Source organism: Carcharhinus amblyrhynchos, chromosome 15, assembly GCF_965287045.1.
Source record: "Carcharhinus amblyrhynchos chromosome 15, sCarAmb.v2.hapA, whole genome shotgun sequence".
Lineage (NCBI taxonomy): Eukaryota > Metazoa > Chordata > Chondrichthyes > Carcharhiniformes > Carcharhinidae > Carcharhinus > Carcharhinus amblyrhynchos.
Window position 1 is genome coordinate 75,194,269 of NC_137338.1, and position 15,893 is coordinate 75,210,161.

Below are 15,893 nucleotides of genomic sequence, written 5' to 3' on the forward strand. Positions count from 1 at the left end.
AGCCAAGATCCCATCCATTAGTAACATCATCCAGGGATTGATGCTGAGGAGATACAGATATAGGTCCAGTCTTGCATTTGGGTTGGGTTGCCATTTAATGGATGGAGCAAAATTGTTAGTGGTTAAAGGGAAAAGAGATAGCAGTGAAGGTGAGAGAGATGGGAAGGGGAAAAGTGGCAGAAGTAGGCAATACTGCTTTGGAAGGGCAAGAGGGGAGTTAGCAACAGTCATGCTTACTGGCATGCTTCATGCTGAATGCGATTACTGTCACTAGAGAGGTAGTGCTTGAAAGACTAACGGGACTGATGGTGGACAAGTCCCCAGGACTGGATGGGATGCATCCCAGGGTTCTGAAGGAAATGGCAGAGGTGATAGTAGATGCCTTAGTGATTATTTACCAAACTTTGCTGGATTCCGGGGAAGTGCCGGAAGATTGGAAAACGGCTAATGTTACACTGCTGTTCAAAAAAGGTAGCAGGCAAAAGGCAGGGAATTATAGGCCGGTTAGTTTAACGTCTGTAGTTGGAAAAATGTTTGAATCCGTCATCAAAGAAGAAATAGCGAGGCACCTAGAAAAGAATGGTTTGATAGAGCAGACGCAGCACGGATTCATTAAGGGGAAGTCGTGTTTGACAAATTTATTGGATTTCTATGAGGATGTGACTAGTGCGGTAGACAGAGGGGAACCGGTGGATGTGGTGTTTCTCGATTTTCAAAAGGCGTTTGATAAGGTGCCACACAAAAGGTTGCTTCAGAAGGTTAGGGGGCATGGAGTTGGGGGTAAGGTGTTAGCATGGATAGAGGATTGGTTGCCTAATAGGAGGCAGAGAGTTGGTATCAATGGGTGCTATTCTGATTGGCGGTTGGTGACTAGTGGAGTGCCGCAGGGATCGGTGCTGGGGCCTCAGCTATTTACCATTTATAGATGATCTGGAGGAGGGGGCTGAGTGTAGGGTAACAAAATTTGCTGATGACACGAAGATGAGTGGAAAAGCAAATTGTGCGGAGGGTGTGGAAAGTCTGCAGAGGGATCTGGATAGGCTGAGCGAGTGGGCAAGGACCTGGCAGATGGAGTATAATGTTAGCAAGTGTGAGGTTATCCACTTTGGCAGGAATAATAGTCAGAGGGATTACCATTTAAAGGGTGAAAAGCTGCAGCATGCTACGATGCAGAGGGACCTGGGGGTCCTTGTGCATGAGTCGCAAAACCCAGTCTACAGATGCAGCAGGAGATCAAGAGGGCGAATGGGATGCTAGCCTTTATAGCAAGGGGGATAGAATATAAAAGCAGGGAGGTCTTGCTGCAACTGTACAGGGCACTGGTGAGGTCACAGCTGGAGTACTGTGTGCAGTTTTGGTCGCTGCACTTGCGCAAGGATATTTTGGCCTTGGAGGGAGTGCAGAGGAGGTTCACTAGGCTGATACCGGAGATGAGGGGGTTGGGCTATGAAGATAGACTGGGTCTGTAGTCGTTGGAGTTTAGAAGGATGAGGGGGAATCTTATAGAGATGTATAAGATAATGAAAGGGATGGATAAGGTAGAGGTAGAGAGATTCTTCCCGCTCAGAAAGGACAGCAGGACTAGAGGGCACAGCCTCAGGATAAGTGGGTGGGTGGCGGGGGGGCTGCAGTTTAGATCGGTGTTGAGGAGGAACTTCGTCACTCAAAGGGTGGTGAATCTCTGGAATTCTCTGCCCGTTGAAGTGGTGGAGGCTACCTGGCTAAATATATTCAAGTCACGGGTGGATAGGATTTTGATAGACAAGGGAATTAAGGGTTATGGGGAGAAAGTGGGAAAGTGGAACTGATCCGCTTCAGATCAGCCATGATCTCATTGAATGGCGGAGCAGGCTCAAAGGGCTAGATGGCCTACTCCTGCTCCTATTTCTTCTGTTCTTACTGTTGGTGTTAACTGAGATGCTGCGGGTAGGGAGCATGCTGCTGGCATATGCTGAGTTGCTGTAGGCAGGTTGAGAGCATGGAATGATGCGGGGGAACGTATTAGCTAGAGCAGGTGGTATAAAGCATTTATTGGAGAAAAGAATTCCAGCTTAAATGGGAGGAAGAAAATGCTTAAGTGAGGGAAGAGAAAAGACCACATCGATGACCAGTTTGGAATGTTTGAAATGAGAACGAGAAGGCTAAATGCTGCAGCACTGCACTGGAGTGTCAGCTTTGATTTTTGTGAGCAAGCACAGTTTGACTTGAATGTGAAATGTTGTGCTTCAGAGATGAGAGTGCTACCAGCTGACGCTGTATAGTGAGTGCTTCAACTTCTTCAGAACTCCCCAAGTGCAGTATGCGTATAAAAGTTTTATTTTTGAAACCAGTAACCATGATGCAAGTGAACAGTTGAAGTTTCCCTTCCTGTCCCCTCACCACAGCCGAGGTTTCGTGAATATATCCAATTTCCACCTGTGCTTCTCAAGGTTGGGCAGAGCCACTACTCTGGCCTTTGGGTTCGTTCTACCAGTCACCTTCACCCACAGCTCATTCTGACGTATCCATGTCATGATCCAGTCAAACAAAAGGATTTAACAGCAAAGTGTGATAACCTTATAACTAATTTCCTGATGATCGCTTGATACCCTGGGACCTTCCAACTTTTTCAATATAATGTATTTTTTCACCGACTAGCTGGAGTAACCTTTTGACGTTAAGCAAAGTCACAACTGATAGTACGAAAATGTAGAAGGAAGCTGTACATTGTCCTCTTTTTGCTGAGTTCCTTTTTAGACCTCTCTGATCAGAAGCCCAGCATTATTGGATGACCCCCATTATGGTGCTTAGTATTGACACTTTCTTGTTGTGCTCTGCTTTTTCAGATTCACCTGCTGGAATTTTGGGTTAATCAAATTGTTGGCTTTTAATACATTGCTTGTGTAGATATATTTTTAGTGTCTTGGTTTACTCTTCTAGGTGGGCTTAGTTCCTTGTGTAAATAGAGTCTGATACCATTGCACAAACAAAATCTTTCATTCCTGCAACATGAAAGAATGTAACACTACATTCTGCACTGTCTCCTTCTGTAGGAACAGTATGCTTTGTATGTATAGCGTGCAAGAAACAATACTTTTCATTGTATACTAATACATATGAATAATGAACCAAATCAAAGATGTAAAGTACTATTTCCAGAAATGACACTCTGGGTAAGTGTCAGTACTTAAAGTGGTAAAGAATGAGAGCAAAAGGGAGAATGAGATGTCAAAGGGAAACATTAAAGAGAAAACAAAAGTGGCAGTGAAGGAAAGGAGAAAAAGCAAAATATATGGAATGAAAAAGAGGGATGAGAAAGGTCATGAAATTATGTGAATGGGAATTTGAGGGAAGAAGTTGGAAACTATGGCAGAGGGAATGAAGCCTCATGAATGTGAGTGGGTACAATATAGATTTCTAGTCAATGGTTGGTACTTTTTAAAGATCATGGTTTCAGTGTTTCTTCCATAACTCACCTGTAGTTAAAGGAGACGATCATTTAGCATATTAAGTGTTTCTCAGGCAAGTTTTTACCCTGATTTTCAAGTTTTAGAAGATGCATAGATAGTTACTTGTTAATAATACTCCAGTAACATGAATTTTACTCTGTATTCTCTTTTGATGCAATTTTTCCTTGCAACCTCTTTGAATAGCAGGGAGAAACCTGAAGATGATTCTGAAAGGTCAGCAATTAAGAGGCCAAAAACAAAAACTGCTGCTCTTCAGGCTCGACGGAGAAGGTTTCTGGAGCAGGTAAAGGATGATCAGAAAGATTAATATTGAGATAAGTACAAGTGCCTTACTTATTGAAATTGATGATATTGAGCAGGAAAAACAATAAATTGATCACTTCCAGTTAATCCGCTTCAGGTGAAGAATAAATATTGGCCAGAACATTGAAAGGACGTCTTTCTGATTTTGAATAATTCCATGGGGCATTTTGCAAACCGCCTGAGCTGGTACATGGGGCTTCAGTTTTATCATTTGTTCATGGACATTTCTGGCAAATTCAGCATTAATTGCCCTTGAGGTTTTCACTCTTGCATTTGCATAGCAGAAACTGGCTGTCACCATTGAGATCTACCATGACTAGAAAATCCTGACTGTTTTTGTATTCCAGGGGCAAGTTTCTATGGTGCACAGTAGTTCAGAGGAAGACGACAGCGACTCTTCAGGGCAACGACCCAAAAAACTCACCAGAATGTTTCTGCCAATTTCATTGAAGCAACATCAGACTCCATCAGATAATCAACCTATCAATAATGACAAAGGTAACTTAGTAAAGAGCAGCTCAGTAGTTTAAAGGACTGAAATCTGAATGCTGGAGGGCTGTCAGTATTGATGGAACTACTGTTTGAGCTTTATTACAGTTTCCACCACTTAGTCTGAAGTAGTGTAAGTAATAAGTTTAGTAGTGTGAATAATAAGTTTGGAATTCCCATATGGCCATTAATTGGATTAGCTGGAACCATATGGCCAGAGAGAGACACTTTTCTTGATTGAATATTACAATTGTTAATTGGGTTAGCTGGAAGAACATGTTTACAGAAACTCTCTAAGGGGGCCGGGGGTGGGGAGATTAAATTTCTGTCATAACCATTTGATTCAAAGAGTATACATGCTTGGGTAAACCAACTTAACCCTACTCCGTGTGGATTCTGTGTAATGACTGAAATGTCCCAACTGGTCCATGCATGCCACAAACAACTGCCTAAATCTGAGAAACAGCACTAACCATTTGCCATTATCAGAGAATTCAGCTGCATTGTCACACTTAAAATGTATTCAACACAGTATTTTGGACAATTCAGTAAGTACATGCCGTGTACTTAGCAATTTGAAAAGCTGTGTGGATTTGAGGCGACCATTACGTGTTCAGTCAGTTATTTGCACCTTATTGAAGTGAAATTATGGATCCTAGAAGATCCTGGGGGTTACCATTGACCAAAAACTGAACTGCACTGGTCATATAAATAGTACAGCAACCAGAGCAGCTCAAAGGCTAGGAATTCTACAGAAAGTAACTCACCTCATGCCAACGCGCACCCTTCACAAACACTCAATGATTGGTGTACCATCCACAAGATGCGCAGGAATTTACTGAGGTGCCTTAAGCAGCACTTTCCAACCCATGACCACTACCATCTAGAAGGACGAGTAGCAGATACCTCGAAACACCACCATCTGGAGGTACCCCTCCATGTGATTCACCATCCTGATTTGGAAATATATTACGATTCCTTCATTGTTGTTGGACCAAAATCCTGAACTTCCCTCCCTAATAGCACTGTGGATGTACCTACACTTCAGGGACTGCAGCAGTTAAGAAGGCAGCTCACCACCACCACCTACAGCAACTAGAAATGGGCAATAAATGCTGGCCTAGCCGGCAATGCCCACATCCTCTATATCAATAAACAAAAAGCTGCAACAATTAGGTGAAGCAGTGGCTCAACTGAGTTTTACTGTTTTATTAAATAAATTATGTTTTCTTTGCTTCTTGGTTTTGCTAACCTTCACGTTAGTGCAACTTGCCTGCTGTACATGAGCATGCCCACTATAAGGTAGAGATTGTACTGTATAGGCATTGCGATGTGATGTTTTCTGTTCAATGTCCAAGTTCAGCAAGTTTGTTTCAACTGAGTTAACCGATCTTGGGTGGGTAGAGAAATGTTCTAGAAGGCATTTAAAATAGAAGTCATCAGCATTCTGGTTATTCACTGCTATTAGTCTTTGCTAGTACAATTTTTGTAATGATGATAAACTGAATGGCGTCAAAAACCCATAATGTACTTAGTGTTTTTTGTTATTTTGGTTGTCATGATTTTTCCTGAAATCTCCTTGTTGAATGCCATATAGTTTGCCACTTGGATTTGAAATTCTTAAGATAAGAGAACTTGTTGGGACAGCACATTACAAGAAGTTAAATAGAATTTACAGCACAGCAACAAATTTCTTGGCCCAATTGGTGAATGGTAGTGTTTATGATCCACGTGAACCTTCTCCCACCCTCCTGCTTCTAAACCTATCAGCATATCAGGGTGGCACAGTAGCAATGGTTAGCACTGCTGCTTCACAGCCCCAGGAACCTGGGTTCGATTCCCGGCTCGGGTCACTGTCTGTGTGGAGTTTGCATATTCTCCTCATGTCAGTGTGGGTTTCCTCCAGGTGCTCTGGTTTCCTCCCACAGTCCAGAGATGTGCGGGTTAGGTTGATTGGCCATTGCTAAAATTGCATGTGTCCTGAGATGCGTAGGTTAGGGAGATTAGCGGGTAAATGTGTAGAGATATGGGGGTAGGGCCTGGGTGGGATTGTGGTTGGTGCAGACTCGATGAGCTGAAGGGCCTCTTTCTGCAATGTAGGATTCTATGATATCCTTCAATCCTCTTTTTTCCTTTTATCGAGTGTACCTATGCTAATTATTTAAACCACTCTTTGTGATAGCAAATTCTGCAATTATTCCACACTTTTGGATAAAGAAGCTTCTTTTGAATTCTCAGTTGAATTTATTAGATTACCTCTGGCTTTTCAGTTTAAACAGCACAGTTAAATATTTTCCTTCACCTTTCAGCTCAAACATTCTTTGCCTCCTTACTTGCTTTAAGTGTGATGAGCAAAGCAGGGCATCTGGGCCCATAGTCACTGCATTAGTATATTTCTTTACTCAAAAAAGTTTAATTATTGAGAAATAAACAGGCATAATTGAGAAGGGTGGTGAATTAGAGTAAATTCCTGTAGAGAGAGAAATAGGGACAGAAAGATCTCATTGAGAGTGAAAAAAAAATCAAAGGAAGACTACAGGAAAATGCGGGGAGAAGCTGAGGAAATTAGATGTTTAAGTCTCCAAGAATAATTCACTATTGCAGAAGCAGACTCTACAGTTTATTTTCTGGAACAAAGAGCTTGATAGGTAATGCGACTTATCACGGTGTCAAAAGTGTACTTGTGTTAATTAATAAGTTGACTTAAATTTCTGTGGAAAATGTAATCAGTAATTGATATGCAAACCCAGAAAGTTCCTCAAAATGATGAGGAAGCCAAGGACAAGATGCTGTTTGTGTGAAGAAAATGTCAGAGTGGTCTAAATCGACCACCTTATTTTACCTGGCCAATATGTATTCCTCAGCCAATTATCACTAAACAGATTATCTGATCATTATTGCTTTGTATTTGTGGTACTTTGCTATACCTTTACTGGTTGCCTCATTACTTACTTTGCAACTGGCTGCACTTCAAAATGTAATTGTTTGTTTGTAGAACACTTTTGGGCTGTCCTGGGGTGATTAATGATACTATGTAAATGCAAGTTTATTCTTTGGAGTTTTCATTCCCTATTGGTGGTGTGCCATCATTTTGAACCACTGCAGTCATGTGGTGTTAGGAAGGGAGTTCCACATTTTAAACCTCGCAACAGTGAAAGAATGACTGTGTTTCCAAGTTGGGATGATGTGTGACTTGGAAGGATATTTGCAGATGTTGGTTTTCCTGTGTATCTGCTGCCTTAGTCCTAGGTGATGGAGGTCAAGAGTTTGGGAGGTGCTGTTAAGAAATCATTGAGTTGGGTGAAAGTTAGGACACAGGCAGCAGATTTTAGCTACCCTTCTCGTGGTAATGATGATTCTACATGAATTCTATCAGATTCAACCTGAACCTTTCCCTATACTGTTTTCCAAGCACTTTAGCAGTCTTTCCATGTGACACCCCTGTTCTTGCCTCATGATTGAGAGGGTCCATCCTCTTGGTTGATAAAAATATTTCTGAATAAAGAAGCATTTAGAGTCTCAAAGAAAATTTGCTGCCCATCTGTACCTTCCCTATCTGACATGAACTTAACTGCTTTTTTCAAAAAGCTGCAGCATTGAGTTTCTTTACAGTCTTATTGATTCTAATCCTTAACCAGGCCCCCATATCCAAGGAACAATATGTGGCCCTCTACATTCATATAGTATTTTCTACTGGACTTGAACCTTTTCTAACACATTCTTTCTATTGTGATAGTTTAGCAGTATGCTACTGGACTTGTAATACAAAGACCTGGACAGATAATCATGATTCTTATGAATTTGAATTTGAAAAAACAAATTAAAAAGAACAAATCTGGAATAAAAAGCTAGTATCAGTAATGGGTGACTGTGCAGTTATTGGATTGTTGTAGAAAACCCAACGAGTTCACTAATGTCTTTTAGGAAAGGAAACCTGCCATCCTCGCCCTTTTTTGAGATTTGATTTAGCTCTTAATTGCCTTCTGAACTGGCTTAGCAAGTTACTCAGCACTATCAGATTGTTACAAAGAATAAGTATTAATGGGATGGGCAGCTCTGTTTCGACCTGTGTTTTGGTTCTGATTTGACAGAGGGACACCCAGTTCAGTCAACCCAATAAAATCCTCTTCATTAAATGTCTGGGGATTTGTGTGAAAGTTGAGCTGTCCCACAGACTGGTCAAACAACAGCATGGCACACCTTTCAGCCAACATCCCAGACTCCTCCTCCTCATTGCATGAAAAAGTAGACCCACCAGAGATGGCAGCACTGTGATGGGAAGTGTCCCTGAAAGTCCCCAACATTGACTCCAGCCCCATTAAGTTTAATGGCATTTATCAACACGCATAGCAAGTAAAGGTCTTATGAATTGCCATTCATTGTCATCCTTCAGTTGTTGGATCCTTGCTCTTCCTCATGTTGGACATCATTTGGGAAAAAGTACTGAGGGGCACAAGCATATAGTATATATTCTAGATGGGGATTTCAGGGTAGCAGCGGTACTGACCAAGCTGGCCATGTTTTGAAGGATGTGGCTGCCAGATTGGGTGGCCAAGTATGACAAAGGGCAATACCTACTTGATCTTGCCCTTACCAGTCACCTTTTGCAGATGCGGTTGTCCATAATCGAATTGACAGGAATGACCACCCCACAGTTCTTGTGAAGACAAAAGTCCCATCTTCACAAGAAGGTTTGATTTGCATTGAAACATTTGAATTTGATCTTTAGATGGATACTGCACAAATATTGGTATTGATCAATGCATGCATTACAACAAAATGTTTCTTGAGTGGTATGTTAAAGTGTGACTTACTAATTCTATTGGGTAATTTTGTATTTTTAATTTTATAGGTGTCTTGGAAAAGAGAAGCAGTGCTAGTAATGGGAGAAGCTATTCTAGTTCTTTGGATGAAAAAAGTTTTGAGAACCCAGTGTTTTCTAAACAGAAAACAAATAAACATGAAACAAGCAACAAAAAGACAAATGAGCAAGACAGATTGATTCAGGATAACCATTACAAAAAATTGACCTCAAAAGTACAAAGAAAATGTAATGGTGACAAACGAGGGGAATGCTATTTTTTGGATGCGACAGAAGAAGGAAACATAGGGAGATTTATTAATGTAAGTAACAAAAAAAAATGCTGTCTCTGATCCCAGAGACTTCAAGGAACAAAAACTATTCCATGGTTATCTTTTGATGCAATTGCTTGCATGTTTGCTGATTGCCAAAATTGGATGATATAAATTAAAACTAAACAAGGTCATAAAATGTAGGAGTAGAGGTAGGCCATTTGGCTTATCAACTCTGCTCTGCCACTAGGGAAGCACGGTGGCGCAGTAGTTAATACTGCTGCCTCACAGCGCCAGAGACCTGGTTCGATTCCTGGCTTGGGTCACTGTCTGTGCGGAGTTTGCATGTTCTGTGTCTGCGTGGATTTCCTCCCACAGTCTGAAAGATGTGCTGATTAGGTGCATTGGCCATGCTAAGTTCTCCCTTAATGTACCGGAACAGGCGCCGGAGTGCGGCGACTAGGGGAGTTTCACAGTAACTTCATTGCAGTGTTAATGTAAGCTTACTTGTCACACTAATGAATAAACTTAAACAATAAGATTTTAATTGATCTGAAACAATGCTCAACTCCACTTTCCCGCCTTATCCCCATAACCCTTGATTCTTTTGCTGATTAAAAATCTATCTTACTTAATGGCTTGTACAATTTGTATTTATGTAACAGCTTTAATATAAAATGCCCCTGCTTCACAGGACCATTTAAAGCAAAATGTTATACAAAATTATATAAGGAGATATTAGGGCAGATGACCAAAAGCTTGGTCAAAGAGGTAGGTTTTAAGAATCTCTTGAAGATGAAAAGTGAGACAGCTGGGAAGGTGTAGGTAGAGAGAGTTTACCAGAACTTGTGGCTCCCACAATTCAAGGCACAGCTACCAATGGATTAAAGTCAGGGAGGCTCAAGAGGCTGGTGTTAGAAAAGTGCAAATATCTCTGAGGATTGTAGGGTTGAAGGAGATGACAGATATAAAGGAGTAAAGCAATGGAGGATTGGAAAATAATGATGAGAACTTTTAAATTGAGGTTTTGCTTAATTGGGAGCCAACATAGAACATCGGGTGATAGGTGAACAGGACTTTGTGCAGGTTAGGAAATAGGCATCAGCTCAAGGATAGAAATGAATGGACCTAATATATTGATTAAATAATACTATTTGCACTTTCAAAATTATTTTGCTAACTTTAGTCCCAGAATTTCAAATATTCTGGCATATTATGAAACTTAAACTTTTTTGCCTCTCAACATTGAAGTTGATGGAGTTTGTGTTTCCAATTCCTTCCTCCCACATTTTTCCTTCTTTACAAGGACCTTAAAACTATAGACTTCCTGATCTATCAACATTAGTCTTTAATAATGTCAACCATGGTGATGATACCTACACGTTAGGCTCTTTATCTTGATTTCTCTTTTTTTTAATTCCTTCCCTGGACTTCAGTGCAACAGAGTATTTGGAAATTTTACATTACTGCATAATTTGAAGTCAAGAAAAAAATGTAATTCTAATCTAGTAGATATTGACAAAACTTATGGCCAACCTTTGTGCAGCTGTCATGGAGCCTAACCACACAACCTGAGATTTTGAGTTTATTTCTGAATACTTCCTAGTCTCTTGTCATTCATATTGGAGATGTATGTGAGCATGTGGATTGGAGGGTTCAACCCATTCCCAAATTTGACTAGCCCATTACACCAAGCTACATTTGCATATAGGTCACTTGACCCAGCTAGTCCATGTGGGTGGTGATCGTCCATCCTTCCCCATCTTTCCTTACCTAAATCTACCACTGTAACCATTTATTCCTTTCTCCCGCATAAACTTGTCTGGGGTCGGTTAGTTCAGTTGGCTGGACAGCTGATTTGTGATGCAGAGCGATGCCAACAGCACGGGTTCCATTCCCATATGGCTGAGGTTATTCATGAAGGCTTGCTGTCTCAGTCTTGCCCCTTGCCTGAGGTGGGATGATCCTCAGAGTAAATCACCAACAGTCAGAAGGGAGAGCAGCCCATGACATCTGGGGCAGTGGTGATTTTTCTATTTTTATATGTTTGTCTAGCTTCATCTTAAAAGCATCTATCCAATTCCTTTCAAACATTCCCTTTGGTAGAGAATTCCACATTCTCTCTCTCTCTCTCTCTCTCTCTCTCTCCATTCTTTGGTTAAGGAAGTTTCTTCTGAATGTCGTACTGCATTTTTTTGCTGACTTTCTTATATTTATGGTCTCTACTTATGTTCTTTCCCATGAATGGAAACATTCTCTCTGAATCCGCTCTATTAAAAGCTTTCATAATTTTAAAGACGAGGTCACATTTCAAGTCCTCCTTGGGATAGAAACAAGACCCAGCCTGTTGATCCTTTCCTGATGTGTACACCCATGCATTTCTGGTATCATCTTTGTAAACCTTCTCTGCACCATCTCCAATGTCTGCATACCCTTTTTAATGTACAGCAATCAGAACTACAAGTAATACTGATCTGAACAGGGTTCTGTACAGGTGTAGGAAAGCTTCTCTACTATTTAATTCTATCCTGTAAAAAAAAAATAAAGCCAAGTGCTTGGTTGTTTTTTTTTCAAATTTCCATCTGTATCATCTCTTGAGGCTGAATCTTCCAATATAGATATTCTATCAATATAATTTATTAGTTGAAAATCCATCTGTCATTCTATGGATTATCCACAGCAGCAACAATGTGTATTTATGCATTATTTTATAGTAATAAAATATCCAAAGACTCAAGTGGAACATTAGAAACCAAAATATGAGACCAAGTCACAGAAGCAGATCTTATAGCAGATGGCTAAAAGCTTGGTCAAAGAGATACGTTTTAAAGAATATCTGAGGATGAAAGTGAAGTAGAAAGGGTGGAGGAATTTGGAGAGGAAATTTTAGAGCTTAAGAGTCCAGGTGTCAAAGACATGGCCACTAATAATGGAGTAATTTTTAGCCTTCGATGTTCAAAAGGCTCGAATAAATGAGTGCAAATAGCTCTGAGGATTGTCAGGCAGCAAGAGATTACAGGAATAGGGAGAGATGAGACCATCTAAAGATTTGAAAACAAAGATGAGGATTTAAAATCAAGATGTTGTTTAACAGAGAGCCAGTTCGGTCTAGGGGCCCAGGATAGGTGCAGGTGACTTGAGTAGAAAGTCACTCAGTGTACATTATGTTTATGGAGGGTGGAATGTGGGAGAATGTCCGGCATTGTGTTGGACTCGTCAAATCTGGAGATAAGAGGCATGATGGAGGGTTTCAACAGCAGATGAACTGAGCAGGGATAAAGTCTGGCAATGTTATGTAGTTGGAAATAGGTGGCCTTAGTGGTGGAGTGAATATAAGAATCTCTCCTTGGAGAAACAAAAATGTCCTCTTAAATTGAAAGTTCTTTCAAAATGTAATTCCCAGAAATTTGACTGGTAGATCTATGGGCACCTCCCCAACAATCATTGCTACCACCTTCATTTAACTGAGAGCTACAGTTGCCTTCATAATAGCCTGATTTTCAATTCAGCTTCACTGGTAAGGTGCCTTATAGTTTGCCCCGTTCAGTGATGATGATACCTGAAGCCCATTATCAAGTGCCTCGCCATTCAGGCACAATCGTTCCTTGCATTCCCCTCTTTCATCTCCACCATCTCTTGCCCCCAAATTTTGTATGCCAGTGTATTTTTTTTAAAGCTTGCTGGGGTAGGAATGGATCAAAGTACTTTCCATTGAAAAGAAGTTCCATGTATCACGATTTTGCTGTTCAGCTTGCTTTGGTTTCTGTATGCTGACTTATGTTTTTAAATATGTTTATTTGCAGCATAGCTGTGATCCAAATCTCATGGTACAAAGTGTTTTTGTAGATACTCATGATAAGAATTTCCCCTGGGTGGCTTTTTTCACTAACAGGTAAGTGAGCATATAAAATCGGAATATTTGTTCAGTGCATATGTTGATTTTATTTCAAATAATGCTTTCAGAAAACTGTCATTTTTCATTTTTATGCAGTGTGATTACATTTTATATTATTACTAAAATTGTTCTTTTAATAACTATAATCAATTGAAACATTTCATCATTTAATCCTCTACTTTCAAATCAAACTGTGGCAATCTGGGAGCAAAGCTACTTTCCATTTATGATGCCATCTATTTATTATGCCAACTTCTACATGGTGCTTTTAACATAGAGCACCACCAGATGCTTCACAGGAAGATAATCAAACAGATAGTGACACTGAGCCACATGGAGATATTAGGACAGGTGACCAAAAACTTAGAGATTGTTTTTAAGGAGCACATTCAAGGGAAGAGGCAGAGGGATTTAGGGATGGAATTCCAGAGCTCCAGGACTTGGCAACTAAAGATAGGGCCACCAATAGCGGGACAAATAAGGTACAAAAGAGGAAACTACTTCCACTGTTTGGGGAGTCAGGACTGGGGGGGACATCATCTAAAAACTGGAGTCAAATAATTTAGAAGCAAAATTGAGAAAAGGGACAAAAGGAACGAGTATGCACAAAAGACCCGAATTTGAGGTGATGATTGCACTGATCATATATTGAATGAACCCACAATATTATGCAGTAATCCAGTTGGACTATATTTTTTAGTGTGGCATGGTCACCCAATTAGGTTGACCACCTGCATGCATTGGGAATGCTCAAATGAGGTCATCTGCAATAAGAGAGCTGCTGTCCATTTGCAATAATTTCCAAAATGACAGTGCATATTTAACATGGAGCTGCTTACTAGCCTCCTTTTTGTATTGTGCAGATTGTTTCTCAATTTTGCTTCTAAATTATTTGACAGCAGTTTTTAGATGATGTCCCCGAGTCCTGACTCCCCAAACAGTTGAAGTAGTTTCCTCTTCTGGAGAAAGAATAGGGTTGTTGTAGTGGGTGACTTTAATCTTCCTGGAGTGGATTGGAAGGTGCCTAGAGCTGGGGGTTCAGATGGGGAGGAATTTGTAAAATGTGTGCTGGAAGGGTCCTTGGAGCAGTACGTAACTAGCCCAACTCGGGAGGGGGCTATACTGGATTTAGTTTTGGGTAATGAGCCGGGTCAGGTGGTTGAGGTTGCAGTAGGCGAACATGTGGCTAACAGTGACCACAAGTCTGTCTACTTTAGGATAAAAATGGAAAAGGATGAGTGCTGTCCGAAGGGGAGGGTGCTGAACTGGGGGAAGGTGAGCTATAGTCGGATTAGGAAGGAGCTGAAGGACACTGATTGGGAGAGGTTGTTAGCGGGTAAGTCCACGGTTGGCAAGTGGGAGGCTTTCAAGGGCAAACTGAAAAGGTTGCAGGAAAGACGTGCCGGTAAAGAGGAAGGATGGGAACGGCAGGATCAGAGAGCCGTGGATTACAGGGGATATTGAGGACTTGATCAGGAAGAAGAGAGAGGCATATGTTAGGTCCATGCAACTGGGAACGGAGAGAGCACTGGAGGAATATAGAGCAGGAGGGAGCTCAAAAGGGGAGTTAGAAGGGTGAAAAGGGGGCATGAAATTGCTTTGGCTGATAGGATTAAGGAAAATCCAAAGGCATTTTACTCTTATTAGGAACAAAAGGGTGGTTAGAGGGAAAATAGGTCCTCTTAGGGACAAAGGAGGGGAACTGTGCATTGAGTCTGAGGGAATGGGGGAGATCCTGAATGAATACTTTGTGTCGGTATTCACGAAGGAGAGGGGCTTGGTGTCTTGTAATGTCTTGGAGGGAGCTGTAGACCAGTTGAAGGAAATATCCATTACGAGGGAGGAAGTGTTAGGGTTTTTAGGTAGCATAAAAACTGATAAAGCTCTGGGGCCTGATGGTATTTATCCCAGGCTGCTTAGGGAGGTGAGAGATGAAATTGCTGGGCCTCTGACGCAAATCTTTGTCTTCTCTTTGGACACAGGTAAGATCCCAGAGGACTGGAGGATAGCTAATGTGGTACGCTGTTTAAAAAGGGCAGTAGGGATAACCCTGGTAATTATAGGCCAGTGAGTTTGACATCAGTGGTAGGAAAGTTGTTGGAAAAAATTCTTAGGGATAGGATGTATAAGCATTTGGAGCGTTGCGATCTGATTAGGGATACGCAGCATGGCTTTCTTCAGGGGAGGTCTTGCCTTACGAATCTGGTAGAATTTTTTGAGGAGGTGACAAAAACGGTTGATGATGGACGAGCCGTTGATGCCATCTATATGGATTTTAGTAAGGCGTTTGACAAAGTCCCTCACGGTAGGCTGGTAGAAAAGGTTAAGGCTCATGGGATACAGGGACAGGTATCTAGATGGATTGAAAACTGGCTAGGCAACAGGAGACAGAAGTAGTGGAAGGGTCCTTTTTCTAGCTGGAGCTCTGTCACCAGTGGTGTGCCATAGGGCTCAGTACTGGGACCTCTTCTATTCGTAATATATATAAATGACTTGGAAGAGGGCGTATGTGGTGTGATCAGCAAGTTTGCAGATGACACAAAGGTGGCAGGATTGGCGGATAGTGAGGAGGATTGTCAGGTGACACAGCAGGATATAGATAGGCTGGTATATTGGGCAGATAGATGGCAGATGGAATTTAATCCTGATAAATGTGAGGTGATGCATTTTGGAAGGAATAATGC

General features: G+C 41.2%; 1 protein-coding gene across 1 annotated transcript in view; it reads left to right on the forward strand.

Moving 5' to 3' along the window:
- The window catches only part of LOC145352889 (uncharacterized), a 140,424-nt gene that overhangs the window by 58,133 nt on the left and 66,398 nt on the right, over positions 1-15,893 (forward strand). Inside the window, exons 18-21 of the mRNA XM_080203190.1 lie at positions 3,633-3,732; positions 4,100-4,250; positions 9,094-9,365; positions 13,118-13,206. Of these exons, the coding sequence (XP_080059316.1) occupies positions 3,633-3,732; positions 4,100-4,250; positions 9,094-9,365; positions 13,118-13,206 (612 nt within the window). The remainder of the gene's footprint in view (positions 1-3,632; positions 3,733-4,099; positions 4,251-9,093; positions 9,366-13,117; positions 13,207-15,893) is intronic.